Source organism: Stegodyphus dumicola, chromosome 6, assembly GCF_044657685.1.
Source record: "Stegodyphus dumicola isolate Sdum_Otavi_A_Nest chromosome 6, ASM4465768v1".
Classification (NCBI taxonomy): domain Eukaryota; kingdom Metazoa; phylum Arthropoda; class Arachnida; order Araneae; family Eresidae; genus Stegodyphus; species Stegodyphus dumicola.
In genome coordinates this window covers 21,841,467-21,857,666 of record NC_140773.1, presented here as the reverse complement: position 1 = coordinate 21,857,666, position 16,200 = coordinate 21,841,467, and the positions used below count along the sequence as shown (strand labels likewise).

General features: G+C 32.6%; 1 protein-coding gene across 6 annotated transcripts in view; it reads right to left on the bottom strand.

The window, feature by feature from the left end:
* Positions 1–16,200, bottom strand: part of LOC118192366 (plexin-B-like) — a 447,998-nt gene that overhangs the window by 94,354 nt on the left and 337,444 nt on the right. For all 6 annotated transcript variants that reach the window (XM_085818164.1, XM_035363312.2, XM_035363314.2 and 3 more), the window contains 2 exons: positions 6,163–6,285; positions 4,408–4,508 (listed from right to left, as the gene is read on the bottom strand). In XM_085818164.1, coding sequence (XP_085674290.1) covers positions 4,408–4,508; positions 6,163–6,285 — 224 coding nt within the window. The remainder of the gene's footprint in view (positions 1–4,407; positions 4,509–6,162; positions 6,286–16,200) is intronic.

The following is a 16,200-nucleotide window of genomic DNA, read 5'->3' as shown; positions in this document are numbered from 1 at the left end:
GTTAACTCTGACATAATGCAATGACAACCTCACATAACAGTACTCCGACAACAACTGAACTGTTTAGCACATTTACGAAGTTGTATAGTCAGTAGTCAAAAACGCTAGCGCCACCTACATATTTCATTAAAATCAATCTTTCTTTTCAAACATGCATTTCACAAGGTGTTTCCATATTTTTGTCCATCCACTGTACTTGATTGCTTCTTTCACAGTCTCAAATACAGGTTCAATCCAAATAAAATTCACCGATATTTTCTGATTTATTTTCTAAACTTGCATTTTTGAGTAATTTTTGTAAATTTTCGGGAAAAAATTTTAGAATTATAAATTATGGGGGGAGGGGAGTGCCGAATGTACAAATTTAAAAAAAAAAGTGTACTTTAACAAATCATACTTATTTTATACAAACAGCCTGAATCATTAAACCTGCTATCAGCTAGCTATTAGAAATTCAGTATTAATCACTATCATCACTAGTTTTCTCTCAAAATTCAAATTAATGCATAGTTAACTTTAACCGTGGGATCGGGACAGAAGCATTCATTTCAATAAAAATTAGTTCAAACAATTATCAGTTACATTTAAAGCGAAGTACTTTTATTTGATCCTAACCTCTTTTTCCAACAGTTAAATTACACTTTTTTTTCGGAGTGCGTTTTTATACATGAAGTTAGAAAAATATATATAAAATAACTGAATAGGATCTTAAGATAAAAGTTATTTTATATAAAGAATAAATTGAATGCAATAATTCCTCTCCAATTAAATTACTTAAAAAATGTTTATATTTCATTTTAGTAATATATTTTTTCGATTTATGAAAACCTAGCCAGCCATTTATTCTACATTTCCGTGTTGTTCTATAAAATTAAAGTTCGAATTAACCACGATGATGCAATATGCGTATGCGCTTCAAATTTTTATGAACGTAGTAATTTAATTTAATTTAATTTAATTTAAAAACCACTTTTTGAATGGAATAAATTTCATATGTACGTTAACTATGTGGATTGTTTTCTCATCCTATATCTACTACTCATTATTCTATTAATATTATATTCTGGTATTTAAAGATTGGAGGACTAAACTACGGGGTGCAGTAAAATCATTCTTCTTTTCGATTGCAGAACACCAGCGGCCGAGCGGTTAACCTTTTAACTGTCATGCCCGAGATAATCTCGGGTACACTGGTGTTCGAAAATGTCACGCCCGAGTATTACTCGGGGTAATTTTTTTTTTTTGAGTGCATCGTATTGTTATACCCGAATATATATCGGGAGACGTTTATTTCGGCTTCATCTCTTTGTCAAACCCGTCTGTATCTCGGGAAAAGTTAATGTGCGCTCAGTTCAATAGATGACAGCACTTTACTGAAGATTTCAAAGGTTAGAGGTTATTTGGTTCAAAGTGCATGGGGTCTTTTTGTTTTAAAATAGCCTCCAATTCTTTGAAACGTTATATAGATGTTTTAGATTCTTCAACCGAAGGTGAAGGATGTGTGTTTGATGAGCAGTATTCATGATACTTCCATGGTCAGCCTCAAAAATAAAAAATGGAGATATACTCAAGCCGAAGATTGTTTCTAATTACGGTCTAACTATGAGTGGTGTAGATCGCTGTGATCAGGAAATATCCTTTCATCCAACAATCCGAAAACGTCAGAAAAAAATATTATAAAAAGATATTTTTATATTTACTAGACAAGGTACTCTGGAACTCATATTTGCTCTATAAAAATGTAGTTGGGAAACGTATTACATTTTTAGAATTTCGAATACAAGTTGTAGAAGAGCTTTTACATAAATATGATGATGCAGCTTCTGAACAAAAGAATGTTGGCAGACCACCTACAATAGATAACCCTGCTCGTCTTACTGAACGACATTTTATATCCCATTTTCCTCTTACTCCTGCGAAATGTGAGCCTACAAGACAGTGCAAAGTGTGTTGTTCGAAAAAGGATAAAAATGGGGAAAAGATAAGGAAGGAATCACGATTCTGGTGTAGTGATTGTGGAGTTGGTTTGTGCTTGGAAAAGTGTTTCCAGTTGTACCACACAAGACTGAATTACTGAACTACTAATAGGTATTCACTTATATTTATTTATGTTTTAGAAAATAATTAATTTTTTTCATTTTTAGAAAATAATGCTCCACTAGAAGCGAACTTTGCAACTGCCATGTTGAGTGGCAGCCGCCTCAAAGCAAATATGCAGTGGCTACAAAACTTTAAAAATTTTACCCATGCACGTCAAAATATCAATTTTTAACTACTTAAGTATATTTTATTTTGTACTAAACATTTGGTTTTTGCAATAAAAAAATTTGACAATTTGTGTACCCAAATCATCAAAATAACTTGACAGTTAAAGGGTTAAGTCGCTGAACACTGATAGTTCGGTCCGAGGTTCGAATCTACATGGCCTTCTCCAAGGTTTTCCACATACGTAACGTGCATACAGTCAAGTTATCAGGTTCAATGTTCCGTCTTACCTTCTTCGGGAACATGCAAGGACCTGACTCGGAACAGAGAGCTTACTAAAGCTATGTTCACTAACTGTGGGAAGTAGACAGGATACACAAGAAGGGTATACAAAACCCTTTATTTTTGTCTATTTACAATAACTTCCGTACTTCGGAATACAAAGACACACTACTCGTGGTCTGAACGTAAGAATATAAAAATAAAACTAAACTCTAATTTAACTTTAAAATAATAAACGTTGAAGATTGGCCTTATATTAACAGGAAGCCGTATGTAGTACAGAGAACTGTGAACACTACAATACGTTTAAAAATTATCAAGAGGATTAAAACCTCTAGCCTGAAAGGCAACCAGCAACTGAGTAAAACTTCTAAGGTAAGCGGCCTGCTTCGACTCACTGCTTCCTCTCTCTCGGTTGGCAAAAAGCCACAACTTAAATACTTGGCGTTCGCCAGACAAACTTTGCATAAATACATTAACGCTTATAATTCTGGCCGGAAGTAGAAAATAAGAAGTGATAGTAAAGATTTAAGATAAAATAAACGTTAGTAAAACTTAAGATCCTTACAAAGTTTCCCTTAGAAAGTTCTCTACGAAGGCATCTATCCTCTTAGGAAGATAGCTCTTGACGCTCTGCTGTAGTCACATAAACCAAAACCTTTTCGATCGTCGAACTCAATGTTACATCATATGTTTGAAAAATGGATGTGTGATATTTATCTATTCTTGACCATAAAATAAAACTCAGCTGAAATTACTTCCGATGTAGAGGAAGAAGTCGTGAATATTTTCGATAAAATATCCGCCAAAATTTAATTTTACCATTATAATTTAGGATATATTAAATAATGTTCCAGAAAAATAAGTGTTCTTGGATGTTACTCTGTTACTTACGTCCATTGTGCCAGACAAAACTCACTTCCTAACATTTAAAAGTTGCCGCTTAGACGAGAATGCAGTTAATGACTCTAACTGCCATAGTCAAGGGCCCTGGTTCAAATACCGGAGAAGGCGTAGCTATAATTTGCCCATCTCTTCATAGAAGGTAACGGAGACCCATCTATTAGGTGTCTCCATAATAAAGAAACTACCGCTTCCGGCCTTGGTGGCTCAAGGCAAGAGCCCGCCATTGGGAAAGGAGACATTTAAAAATTAGATAGCATTTAAATGCATTTACGAATAAGCATTAAAACAATTGCATATAAAAAGCTGAACTCGTTCTTTTCTGTTTATAATATGCAATTATGCTTTTCAACGTCGAATATTCTGACAGGACATTTTGCGCAAACAATTATGGGAAAAAAAGCAAAAAGTTAACAGATCCGGTAAAAGACAACCAATATTTGCATGACGATAGCCGGAATAGTTTCCCACATAGCAACTCCTCATATCAGACAGCGTTTAGTACTGCAGAAGTCAAATGTTGGGTTGATGGGTCTTCGATCGATAAGCTTTTTAAAGGTCTTCAGTGATAACAGCATGCAAAGAAACGCATTAGAATCATGATTGGAAGACAACGCGAGCCGTTTAAGGCGTCGATATACGGCTTAATGCGTTTCCTTTTAATAACGTCGTCTTTCGCAATTGACGCCGTCTCCAGGGTAGAAGTGTTTAAAAGCTTCCTGGCAAACAGATGCGGAAGACGTCAAAGAAGTGAAAGCTTCACATAGCTTTTGAAAATATACCTCTTCAAGAGTATTTAAGTGCTTCACCATTTTTCTGATAATTTTTTTTAGTTTTATTGGTAATTTATGCAAAGCACTAAATAGTAATTGAGTTTAATGCCCATTTATCTGAAGATCAAATGCCTTCCATTTGCCGAAAATGGGCATTTTAATGTTTTCTATGACAAGAAGCTTAAGGGATCGTGCATTAATCAAGGATATAGGAAAAAGGATTAATGTTACTTAAAAGTCTTACCTTTTTTCGAGGGAACACCACCCGCAATAAGGATTTCTGGCCCGCAAGCACTGGTCACAGGCATCATACCGACTACACTGCTCCACTCGTACCTTGCTGATCTGTGGGCAAGACGAAAAAAAAATATATTTAATAAAGACAAGAAATTGGATTCTTAACTGAAGAGAAACATGTCATAAAATTAGCAAAGCAATTGGCATAGATTTAGTCGAGAACTCAGTCGATTTCGATGGGGGACCTGTACCTGTTTGCCATCGAAATCGATTGAGTTCTTGACTAAATCTACGGTAAACACCAGGTTGTTGCTTTCCTAAATTTAAATTAGATTCTTTTTTACTTCCTTGTACGAAGTAAAGGAAGTATTACAAACGCGAAAAATTTCGGCTTGGAATATGACACCCGAAAGTTTTCGTTCGAGTTAGGCACATTCTGAAAATGTGTTGATATCTTTTAAGGTGCTTGTGTTAATATACATAATTACCGACCATTGGATAGCAGAAGAGTGTTTCTGGTTGCGAGAGGAATATACCCGGATATGAATTATTAATTTCAATATTATTGTTGCTGTTGGACTCTTGTAACCACAATTAGTCTTATCTTTTAGGGTTACTCCTTGGATTATCGCCAAGTTGTTGTTTCATTTATGGTAACCTGAGTAGTTGAATGTTATGGAAACCCTGTTATGACGTGAGTGGTTGTAATGCGTGACTGCAGTGATTTTGACGGATGGGAAAATATTTGTAAGAGCTTACTAAGGTATGGATGTTGGTTAGGACGTACGTTGCTACGTGGCTCATTTTGTGCTTTACACCGTAAAATGCCTGCTGGTGGTACGATTAACCTGAAGTTTCTGTACACTTTGAAGCGACTGGGAAAGAAACCTTTGATTGACTGGTGTGTAAATGAAATTTTACATGCCATCGTTCACCTCTATGTACACTACGCAGTGAGATTTAAGGATTTCGAAACCGGAGCTCATGTCAAGTCTACGGAAGGTATGTGGGGTGTAATAAAAAGGGATTTTTATAAGAAATACATATTTTAATTTAGATAATTTTAAATAGTTTTTGGATGCTGTTAAGAAATTCTGTGTGTCACACATATCGAACAAACTGAAATTATTAAATAAGATAAGCCGATATTTCCTTTTTTGTACTGCGTAGATTAGATAACATGTATTTCCCTTTTTATATCATTTCCTTGTTTGAATTTTTTTGTTTTAATTATGTTTTATTGCATTATGTTTTGGAAGCCATTTTACTGGTGATGGCGTTGGACGTAAACAGGAATCGCGCCAAAAAATCGCCATTTTTCGCCAAGGGGTACCCTGAAATATATTTTTACCCCATAAAATACGGTTTTATAAGTCTGAATGGCTGAAAATGCTAATGCAAGGTATAACGGAATTCTGATAAGTAATTTTTTAAGCACTACAAAAGTTGCACTAAGTCTAATAACTCATATAGTTCCAATACAGTGTTGAAGTAGAACAACAAAAACTGGAACGTTCCATTACGCTACGAATCAGCTTGTCATGCCGTATGACAAAAAAAAAAAAAAAAAAAAAAAAAAAAAAAAAAAAAAAAAAAACCACAACATAATATCGCACAATAGTTATCAAGGCTTTGTTAAAATAAATATTTATTTAAAAAAAACTAAAGCCGGTATTTAAAGTAGTACCTTATTTTAAAAATATTTATTTTACTTGATTAAAAATCTATAAGAAAACTAGTGACAGACATGGATAAAACTTACTTTGTAGGGAGACGCTGCATATACGTGATTTTCTGAAGGATCCAAGTGCATGTCGGGTAAAATAGGATTCCCTTCATCCACAGCAACTTCTTCGAATTCTTCTGCTTCATCAGCTATTAAGACCTAAAAGATAAAAAAGATTAAAAAAGATTTACTTCCTTTTTTTAAAGAAATATTCACTCAATATCCAATTACACAAATGTTCCATTAAAAACGAAATATCGAAATAGTTAAGATAAATTCCTTGAAACATAATAATAGAAGCATGTCAACTAATTATAATGAACTGACGCTGGTTAAAATAGCTACCCCAGTCATCAAGATAAAGGACAATATAACGATTGGTCTTAGTAATCCACGAAAACAAATACGTTGATATACTGACGTTTCTTCTCTAATTTTCTTGTTTTAGGCTCTAGACCAGTGATTCTCAGAGCATAGGACATAAAATTTTTCCTATTTTTTATTTCATTTTATAATTATAAACATTTATTTACAATTATCTGTCAATTTATAAATATTATATAACTGTTAACAATTATATACATTTAATTAGTATGATTTCATTATAATATTATTTAATCAGAGACAGGTAAATTTCTTTTCAAAGAAATGTTTTTTCTGTTGCGCGATTTTTTTTTATAGATGAAGTAACCGAAATACTTTTTCAAAAATGAATTAAAAGAATCATATAAGAAAGACTTTTAAACTAAATATAACATAAAAATTCATGGATTTTCGTAAACTTTTCTGTTTCTAGATTCTACAAACAGAAAAGAAATAAGAATGCAGAGAAAATTGATGTTGAAAAGAACAAGAAATGCAGGAAAGTGAAGGAGAGAATAAGAAATGCAGAAGAAAGTGAAAGAGACAATAAGAATTGCAGAGGAAAGTGAAGAAGAGAATAAGAAATGCAGAGAAAAGTGACGTTTAAAAGAATAAGAACGATGAACTTAATTTAAAAGCAGCTTTTATTTAATTGCATCCCACCCGAAGCTGAGCGGCTGGAGACTGATGAAGACTGGTAGTTTTGAATTCAGGCGAACGAGCTGGCTGCATGCTTGATTTTCATGGTTTCCCCCATATTTAATTTAAATACAAGCCACGAAGTCTTCCACGAAGGCATTTCTTCCCTTTGGCAGATAGCCCTCGTGTGTTTTACCATATTCAAATAATTATCATATTTAATGAAAAAGTCGGCCACGAATAAAATAGCGTATATGTTGAATATAATAACGACATCTTCCCGATTTAAACGTCCGTCTGAAAAATATATTCGTCTTAAATAATGAAAAAAATCTAATAATTTATCATTTAATTGGATATAAAATAAAAACCTATTTAATTTCACATCAAATACTTTAACTTCCTAGCAGAAAATATTAAGCATGTGAGGAATTATATCATTCCTCCGTGCGTGCTCTCGTGGTGTAAGTGTCCAGCAGATAATGGGCCCAATATGTTAATAAAACAATTGCGAATACAAATAAGGTTTAGTAATGGTCGAGGATAGTATGGTTATGAAATACAGTAAAGAAACGAAGGAAAAATTACTCTGACAACATAAAGTGGAATCAAAAATAAATGTAACAAATCCACTAAGCCATTGACGGCAGCCAAACTAAAATGCTATAAAAACTAATTCAAACAAAAAAGCAAATCACACAGTACGCTTAGCAGTGAATTCAGCCAGTCTTCACTGTATAACAGGAAACGTTTTTTAACAGCTTATACGGTAATTTCTCTCTCCTTCCAGCATGCCTTCATGGTGTAACGCTAGCAAACTCGGCGCGTATTCCAGAGGTTCAGGCTCGGGTCACGGTGAGGACATTTCACATTTTTCACGCCTGCTGCTTCGAAATAACCTAATGAATCCTCAGTTGGCGCCCGAAGTGGATAATAACTCGTCACCACCAGGATTTGGCGAATGGGTCCCTTAATCCCCCGTCCCCCTTTAGAAGGGAGGGTATGTAAGGTATTCTCTCCCTCCTTTCGACATGCTTTCGTGGTGTAACGGTAGCACACACGGCGCGTATTCGACAGGTTCAGGTTCGAGTCCGAGCGAGAGCATTGTACATTTTTCACATATGCAGCTTCAATAAATAAATAAATAAATAACCACTAATGATTCTACAAGCTTAAGTTCTAATGGTACCTGATTGGTAAACAGAACTGGTTAATTTTAAACCTCTACAAAACCAAATACTGAAAAATAAATTACTGATTACTGAAAACTAATTACTGAAAATTGCAAATCAAATCACCACAATAATAATAAATATTCAATTAAGCCAAAATCTTTGCCTTGACGTCATGAAGGCATTCTAAACACTACCTGTTACTTATTGCAGGTTCTTAGCTGTCTAAGGTAATTACAAATTTTGCAAAACTATTTTCGCGTTTGATTGTTATCGGTATCATAACTCAACGAATTACTCGTAATAAATGGTATGTTATGCAAATCCAGAGAGAAGGAAGAGAAAAAAAAGAACGCATCTATTTGATATAAATCAAGGGTACTTTCAAGAGGGCTGCCGTCTTAGCGGCTTTAACACCATATAAAGGAAAGGTCGGCTACGAAAGTACCAAGAAAAATGACAAGAGAAGTGGCAGGTAAAATGAATGTCTGATCGACGGCCACGAAAGACGTCTCCAGACCTCTTAAATCGACAGCAGTTTGCGAGGATAAAAGTTGTTCGATCACGTGCTAGCCCCTCCCGAACGTGGTTTTGAGGTGACAAGAGACGCAGAAAGACAGCTCATTAGTATCTGCCGTCACGAAAGGCGATGGACGCGAAAAACACCCCAGACTAGGAGTCTCTTTCAGGTGCCCATCAATGTGTCGTTCAGAAATTTTTGACGCTGAAGTGCAGCGATAGCAGAGGAAGACCATTATGCTGGGAAGAAACCAGCTACAGTAATTCTTACAGCAATATTTTTTATACAGTCCATCCTTAGACCATTCAGATAGAAGCATAGAGGAAAACAGTATTGCAAAATTTTACTTTATAAAAAGTTTTCTATTCTGGAATGGTACAATATTCGTCAACATCCATTCTAAGCAGAATTATTGCTCATTGCAAACGCAAGTGAATCAAGTAAATTATGTAAAATTTTACTTTAATAGGAAGTTTTCTATTCTGAAATGGTACAATATTCGTCAACATCCCATTCTAAGCAGAATTAACTCAATGCAAACGCAAGCGATACAAGTAAATTACGTAAAATTTTACTTTATAGAAAGTTTTCTATTCTGGAATGGTACAATATTCGTCAACATCCATTCTAAGCAGAATTATTACTGATTGCAAACGCAAGTGATACAAGTAAATTACGTAAAATTTTACTTTAATAGGAAGTTTTCTATTCTGAAATGGTACAATATTCGTCAGCATCTCATTCTAAGCAGAATTAACTCAATGCAAACGCAAGCGATACAAGTAAATTACGTAAAATTTTACTTTAATAGGAAGTTTTCTATTCTGAAATGGTACAATATTCGTCAGCATCTCATTCTAAGCAGAATTAACTCAATGCAAACGCAAGCGATACAAGTAAAGTACGTAAAATTTTACTTTATAGAAAGTTTTCCATTCTGGAATGGTACAATATTCGTCAACATCCATTCTAAGCAGAATTATTACTCATTGCAAACGCAAATGATACAAGTAAATTACGTCAAATTTTACTTTGTAGAAAGTTTTCTATTCTGGAATGGTACAATATTCGTCAATATCCATTCTAAGCAGAATTATTACTCATTGCAAACGCAAATGATACAAGTAAATTACGTCAAATTTTACTTTATAGAAAGTTTTCTATTCTGGAATGGTACAATATTCGTCAACATCCATTCTAAGCAGAATTATTACTCATTGCAAACGCAAGTGATACAAGTAAATTACGTAAAATTTTACTTTATAGAAAGTTTTCTATTCTGAAATGGTACAATATTCGTCAACATCCATTCTAAGCAGAATTATTACTCACTGCAAACGCAAGTGATACAAGTAAATTACGTAAAATTTTACTTTATAAAAACGTTCTCTATTCTGGAATGGTACAATATTCGTCAACATCCATTCTAAGCAAAATTATTACTCATTGCAAACGCAAGTGATACAAGTAAATTACGTCAAATTTTACTTTATAAAAAGTTTTCTATTCTGGAATGGTACAATATTCGTCAACATCCATTCTAAGCATAATTATTACTCATTGGAAACGCAAGTGGTACAAGTAAATTAAGTACCAAACGAAATTTACCTTCGAATTTTGCTTTGATTTTTTTGCTCTATTTTTCCTCATTTTTCAATCCTCCCTTTCTCCACAAAAATTTTACACCTCTTCACTTACAAAAGCACTGTCGAAGAACTATTTTCTCTGATCTGAATCCTAAAAGGTTCTCGAAACTTTCGAATCTTTAGAACATAGAAAACTCAGAAATTCTTCATGTAAGAATAATAGTAAGGACCAAGCTTAATCCGCAAAGCTTTCATTTAAAGCAAAATTTGAAATCGACTTCTACGGAAAGGCAAATTTAAGAACAGGGTTAAATATATTTTTATTTATTCAGAAGACGTAAATGAATTAGATAACGTATTCTGTGAAGGGGAACAATGAGTAAATTTAGAATCATCTCAAGTTATTTTTCAGTAAATTTTAAAATAATTTTGAATGTTTAATAAATAATAAATTGTTTAACAATATTTTTTGGTTATTAATAAAATTAATTAATTTTAATGAGTGATTAAAGTTATCACTTGTATAATAACTGTTATTAAAGTAAAAAACACAGATCCTCGAATAAATTTTGACATCAGTTTAAAGATTTAAGTTAAAAAGAATTAGACTTGTATATAATATTACCGGAAGCAGTGTTAATTGCTGGCGTATATTTTTTTGCATTTGAACTTACTGTACTTAAAGTTGTCTCGCGACAAGAAGGTTGGCTGAGTTGTAAGCACTAAGTGTGCCTTCTGTTCTTATTGAGTTTCATATAAAGGGTCATTTACACCCTTCTCAAGATTCAGTTATTGTTTTAGATTTAGCATAACTCGCAATCAGTCTATCTAAAACTCAGTTACAGTTTATGATTGCAAAGATTTCTAAGCTTTATATATAAAATAATTACAGAGAGTTTAGTTAAAAGTCATAGAAGTGTTTACGAATATAATTGGTGTTGAGAAAATTATTTGACAGAGCTTGACTGTCATTATAAATCAAAATGAGTAATCATTTGTAAATGAAAACACTCTTAAAAATATAAAACTATTTAATAATTTTAAGCAACATATTTCAAATTCAAATGCAATTTCAAAAGGATTGAACTTTTTTATTTATTATTAAAACCACTTCGACAAAATTTGGTTTTCACTTTTAATTAATAATTTGTTCTAAATGGAAGTGTAAAACGTTTTGCGGAATACTTTAGTGCAGTGATTCTCAACATTTTTTTTGTCGCGGCACACTTTTAAAGATTTCAAAAATTTGGCGGCACACAAAGAAAAATATAAGTTTAAAAGTTGTTTACTTACCTATAATACACTGTGTAAAATAGTGTATGATAATAATTTTGAATGTAAAATAAAATAATGTGTACTACAAAACCAGCAGTACGTTTATTAAGGGATTAATTACAAGTTAATAATATTACTTTTAATGAGAAATTTGAGCTTGATGTTTTTGATAATTTCATTTATATTTGGACGTACAAAGACAATACTCTCATATCGTCTTCTACATTTAACAGTCTCGCTCTTTGTTTCGTTTCTATATTGGTTAATACTGAAAATAACACACAAAAATAAGATGTAGAAAACAGTAATAATATTTTTAAAGCTTTTTTGGTCGTCTTGGGATAATCTCATCTAATGTTAATCCAAAATGAATTAATTGATTCTTCCGAATATTTTAAAATTAAATTTCGATTATTAGAAAGCGAAATTAGTTCTTCCTCTTCGTTCAAAGTTAATTCAAATACAAAAGTCTTCAGCACCAAAATCGGCTTGGATACCACAATTGACGCGTTTATTAATGTCTTAAAAACCGAATTTCGCCACTTCTCATGTGTACCGTATACTAGGATTAAACCCATTGTAATTTTTACTATATACATTTCTAAAATTTGGCGGTACACTTTAAGAATTTGGCGGCCCACAAAAGTGCCGAGGCACAGTGGTTGAGAATCACTGCTTTAATGTACCTAGAAACCAACGCTAAATGAGTTTTAATGTAATATACAGTAAAATAACGCATTATTTTGTTCACTCCTTTCTCAGTTTATCCTATCAATATATATTCAGCTTTCTTAGTAAGATGCCTAAAAAATTTTTTTGTCTTTTTATCTTTAACGTTTTGTATATTAATTTTATTTATTATAAAAATTGTAGTAAGCTCGCCTAAAAGTTACCAAGAGCTGCTGCTCCAAAAGGTTTAACACGTTTTCAAAAAATTAATACACATGAAAATCAAATCATTAGACATGTAAAACATTAATAAAATTAAAAACAGAAAAAGTTAAAAAGTAAGCGGAAAATGGTAAATTAGCCCAATTCGACTTCCAAACAGGCTTTTCAAGGGAAATTTCATTTATTTGAATTTATTTGAACGTCGAATCAAGCTAACCCCATTACGCGTTTCGCCGAAACAGACAATTGAAACTTTTTCGCTAAATTTTTTTTTTAAATTTAGACAAAGTGTCTTGGAAATTTTAATAGTCTCAATTCTCTGTTCCAATTTCCCGACGCGTCCGCTCAGAATGATATGAAATGAAAAATTGTTATTACTGCTTTGCTTGATAAATTTTATTTATTAGATATAGCGTTTTTTGAATTTACGACACATAAAATTCAAAGTCAACAGCAAACTCACAAAATATTTAAAAACAGCATATTAAAATTTGCGACAGTCTCCCACGCTGGAGACAAAATTGTTTTATTCCGTACAGTGTTCGCTTTCAAATAATTCAGTTTATTAATCAGAAATTCACTAAAGTTTTACACAATATGAAATAAATAATATAACAATTTCGAAATTGAAAATTTGGAATCCAGGTGCCCATTAGGTTTTACATTGTTTAGGTACTATCTTTTTTTCACAATGCGAGAAACATAAAAATGTGCATACATGCAGATTCTTCATTATTTAATTTCTTTAAAAATAATACAAGGCGATAATATTTGGAGGCAAAAATCTGAAAAAGGTGCGCCGTTTCTAGTGAACCAACTCAAACGCCCATTTCCGGACTAATACGAGCTTTTGGGATAATAATGAAAACAATAACAATAGCAGTAATAATCCTTTTAAACGGAAGCATCGAAATATTAATTCTAGTTGCCTGATTGATTATTATATTAATTCTACTTGCCTGTTGATTAATTCTAGTTGAACTAAAAAGCATCAGCTTTGGTGCTACTTTGGTAGACGGTTGCACGGATTTTGGCGATTTTCCTTTGGCGAGTAATACAACTTATGGTAAACCCATTGCTGGATAAGTTATTTATGGTAACCGATACTTTGTTGTCATTTTATTTAAAAAATAGTGCGTTTTATTGTGCATAAATTCCGTGTTTAAAATATTATTTATGGCTTTTAAATATTAAAAATCAATTTAATTTTGCATTTTTATTTGAAATAAAAATTTTATTGTTTATCATATTTTATGAAATTTTATGTCGTGGATGATGTAATCAATGACGTCACCTTACTTTAAAAGTAATTCGTTTTAATATGTATAAATTTAATCTAATGTTTTAAACATTATTTATGGCTCTTAAATATTAAAATACAATTTAATTTTGCATTTTTTTAAAAATGATTTTATTATGTATGAATTTTTAAATAATTTTAATTCTAGCCGTGATGTAATAAGCTCTCTGATTGGTTATAGAATATTTGTGCATTAACGAGCTGTAATCAGCTCCCTCATTGGTTACTGACAATTTGTGCATTTCCGCGCCGTTTTAAAATTTAATTTATATCTTCGAATTCCTTCAAAGATGTTATTTAAGTTATGATTCTGATTTTTTTATTGTGGGACTTATCAATAAACAACAGGTTAAACACTCAAAAAAATGTAAGTACATATTTTTCTTTTATTTTATAATTGTATACTTCAATTTTTGTTAAAAAAATTAATACACTATTTTCAGAAATTGCTGACATAATTATTGTCCATATGTTTTAATGTTAATTATATTCTATATAACGTATTTTAAAGTATTTGAATTTAATAATATTCTAATTATTTTAAATGTTGGTATGATGGTTTTTAATTCGATATTCAATTTCAGTAATATTTTAATCTAATTAAACGTTGGCCCAATGTTTTTATAGCGGTGTTTTTATTCTCTTCTTTGCTATATGAAAGTAATAATAACCTTACTTTAGTATTTTATACTCATAGTAAATGTATTTATTTACACTTGCCTGCCATCTTAAAAAATGACATTTTCAACAAAAAATTAATCCATTACTTTTAACGATATTTATTTATTTATTTTTTAAGTTTCGAATACTTTACTATGCGTAAAAACAGCGTTTTTCAAGATGGCTGACGTTTGTAAAAATCGCGCCAACAATTCGGCCAACGTAAATCGCCAAAAATCCGTGCAACCGTCTACCAAAGTAGCACCTCAGCTTTGTATAAATAAACTTTATTGATATTCTAAACATAAAATATTTAAGAGAAAAATTGCCTGCAGTACAGTGCGGCTAAGAACGCTATTCTACTGAAACATAAACATGAACAACTGTTGCCATTCACACAAACTCAATAATAAGACAAAAGCAGGTTGCCAGTAACAAGATTATTGTAAATCATAACATAAAATTAAACAGTGAGAAAATAAATAAGGCAAAAGAAAAAAGAAATAAATGCAAATATTAAATATACATCCAACAAATTCTTTTTAACTACATACATAAAAATTTCATTTTGATAATCTTGGATGTAGGTTGATTAAGGAGTATGGTGATCACTTTGATATTTCTTAGAATAAATTATTAACGTTAGTTTTAACATTAAATTTAGCCCAAAATTCTTAATACGTTCTCTATTATTTCGCTGCTGATAAAAAAAAAGCATACGCAATTATTTAGAAACATATTACGCAATTTAAAATTTAGCCACTTTTTTATACGACGTTTGTCCTCATTTTAACGTGCGCTTTCTCCAGACATCCGCGCAAGCTCGAACGCTTGCAGAATGTCTGGTGAAAGCGCACGTTAGAATGAGGAACCCGAAGTTTCTCTTCATGTAAATCATACATTTTATACATCGAGAACAAATCAATTCGCTAATAAAAAAAATGACCCCCATGATTTACATCGGCCTAGCAAGAAGAATCGCCAACATAAAACTCCTTGAAGTTGATAGTTTAGATTCATTTTACGCAAGTGGCAGAGGTGAGTACCAACGCGGAAATCTCCCGTTGGAACAGCATATGTGGCTGCATTAAAATGCAAAATTCTGCGGTACGTAACAAGCCAGGTTCTTCAAAAATGTCCCAACTGAATCGCGCTACATTATAAACCATCTCGCTAACAAGGCGCAGTTAGTTCTTTGGCGAAGAAGAAGGCAAGATTCAACCAATAAAAGAGGAAGGAAGGCGCGACGAGTGCTTTATGGCTCGTCCTCCCCGAGCGGCGGCGGGGAAAAAAATGTTTTTACGACCGGGAATTTTTACGAGGCCTTCGGCCTGGGACCTTAACGAGCTCGACTCCCGGCACTAAAACGATATCCAGAGACTGTCATCGAGAGATTGCATGTCCACCCCCTTCGCAACGACAATAGTGATGCTTACTCGGCACAGGGAAGGTGTCCAAAGCTTAGATGCTCTAAATCATAGGACAGCAATCGCTATTCTAGACGTTCATGGAAATTTTGATACATCACCCATTCGTAAACACAACAGCAATCATAGAAAACTCGATACCCTTTCATTCACAGAAGATGGGTGGGTGGGTTTTGTTCATTACAATAGCGGCGCATCCTCGAGCCAATTTTTAATTATTAAATGTTTTAATTATGATTTA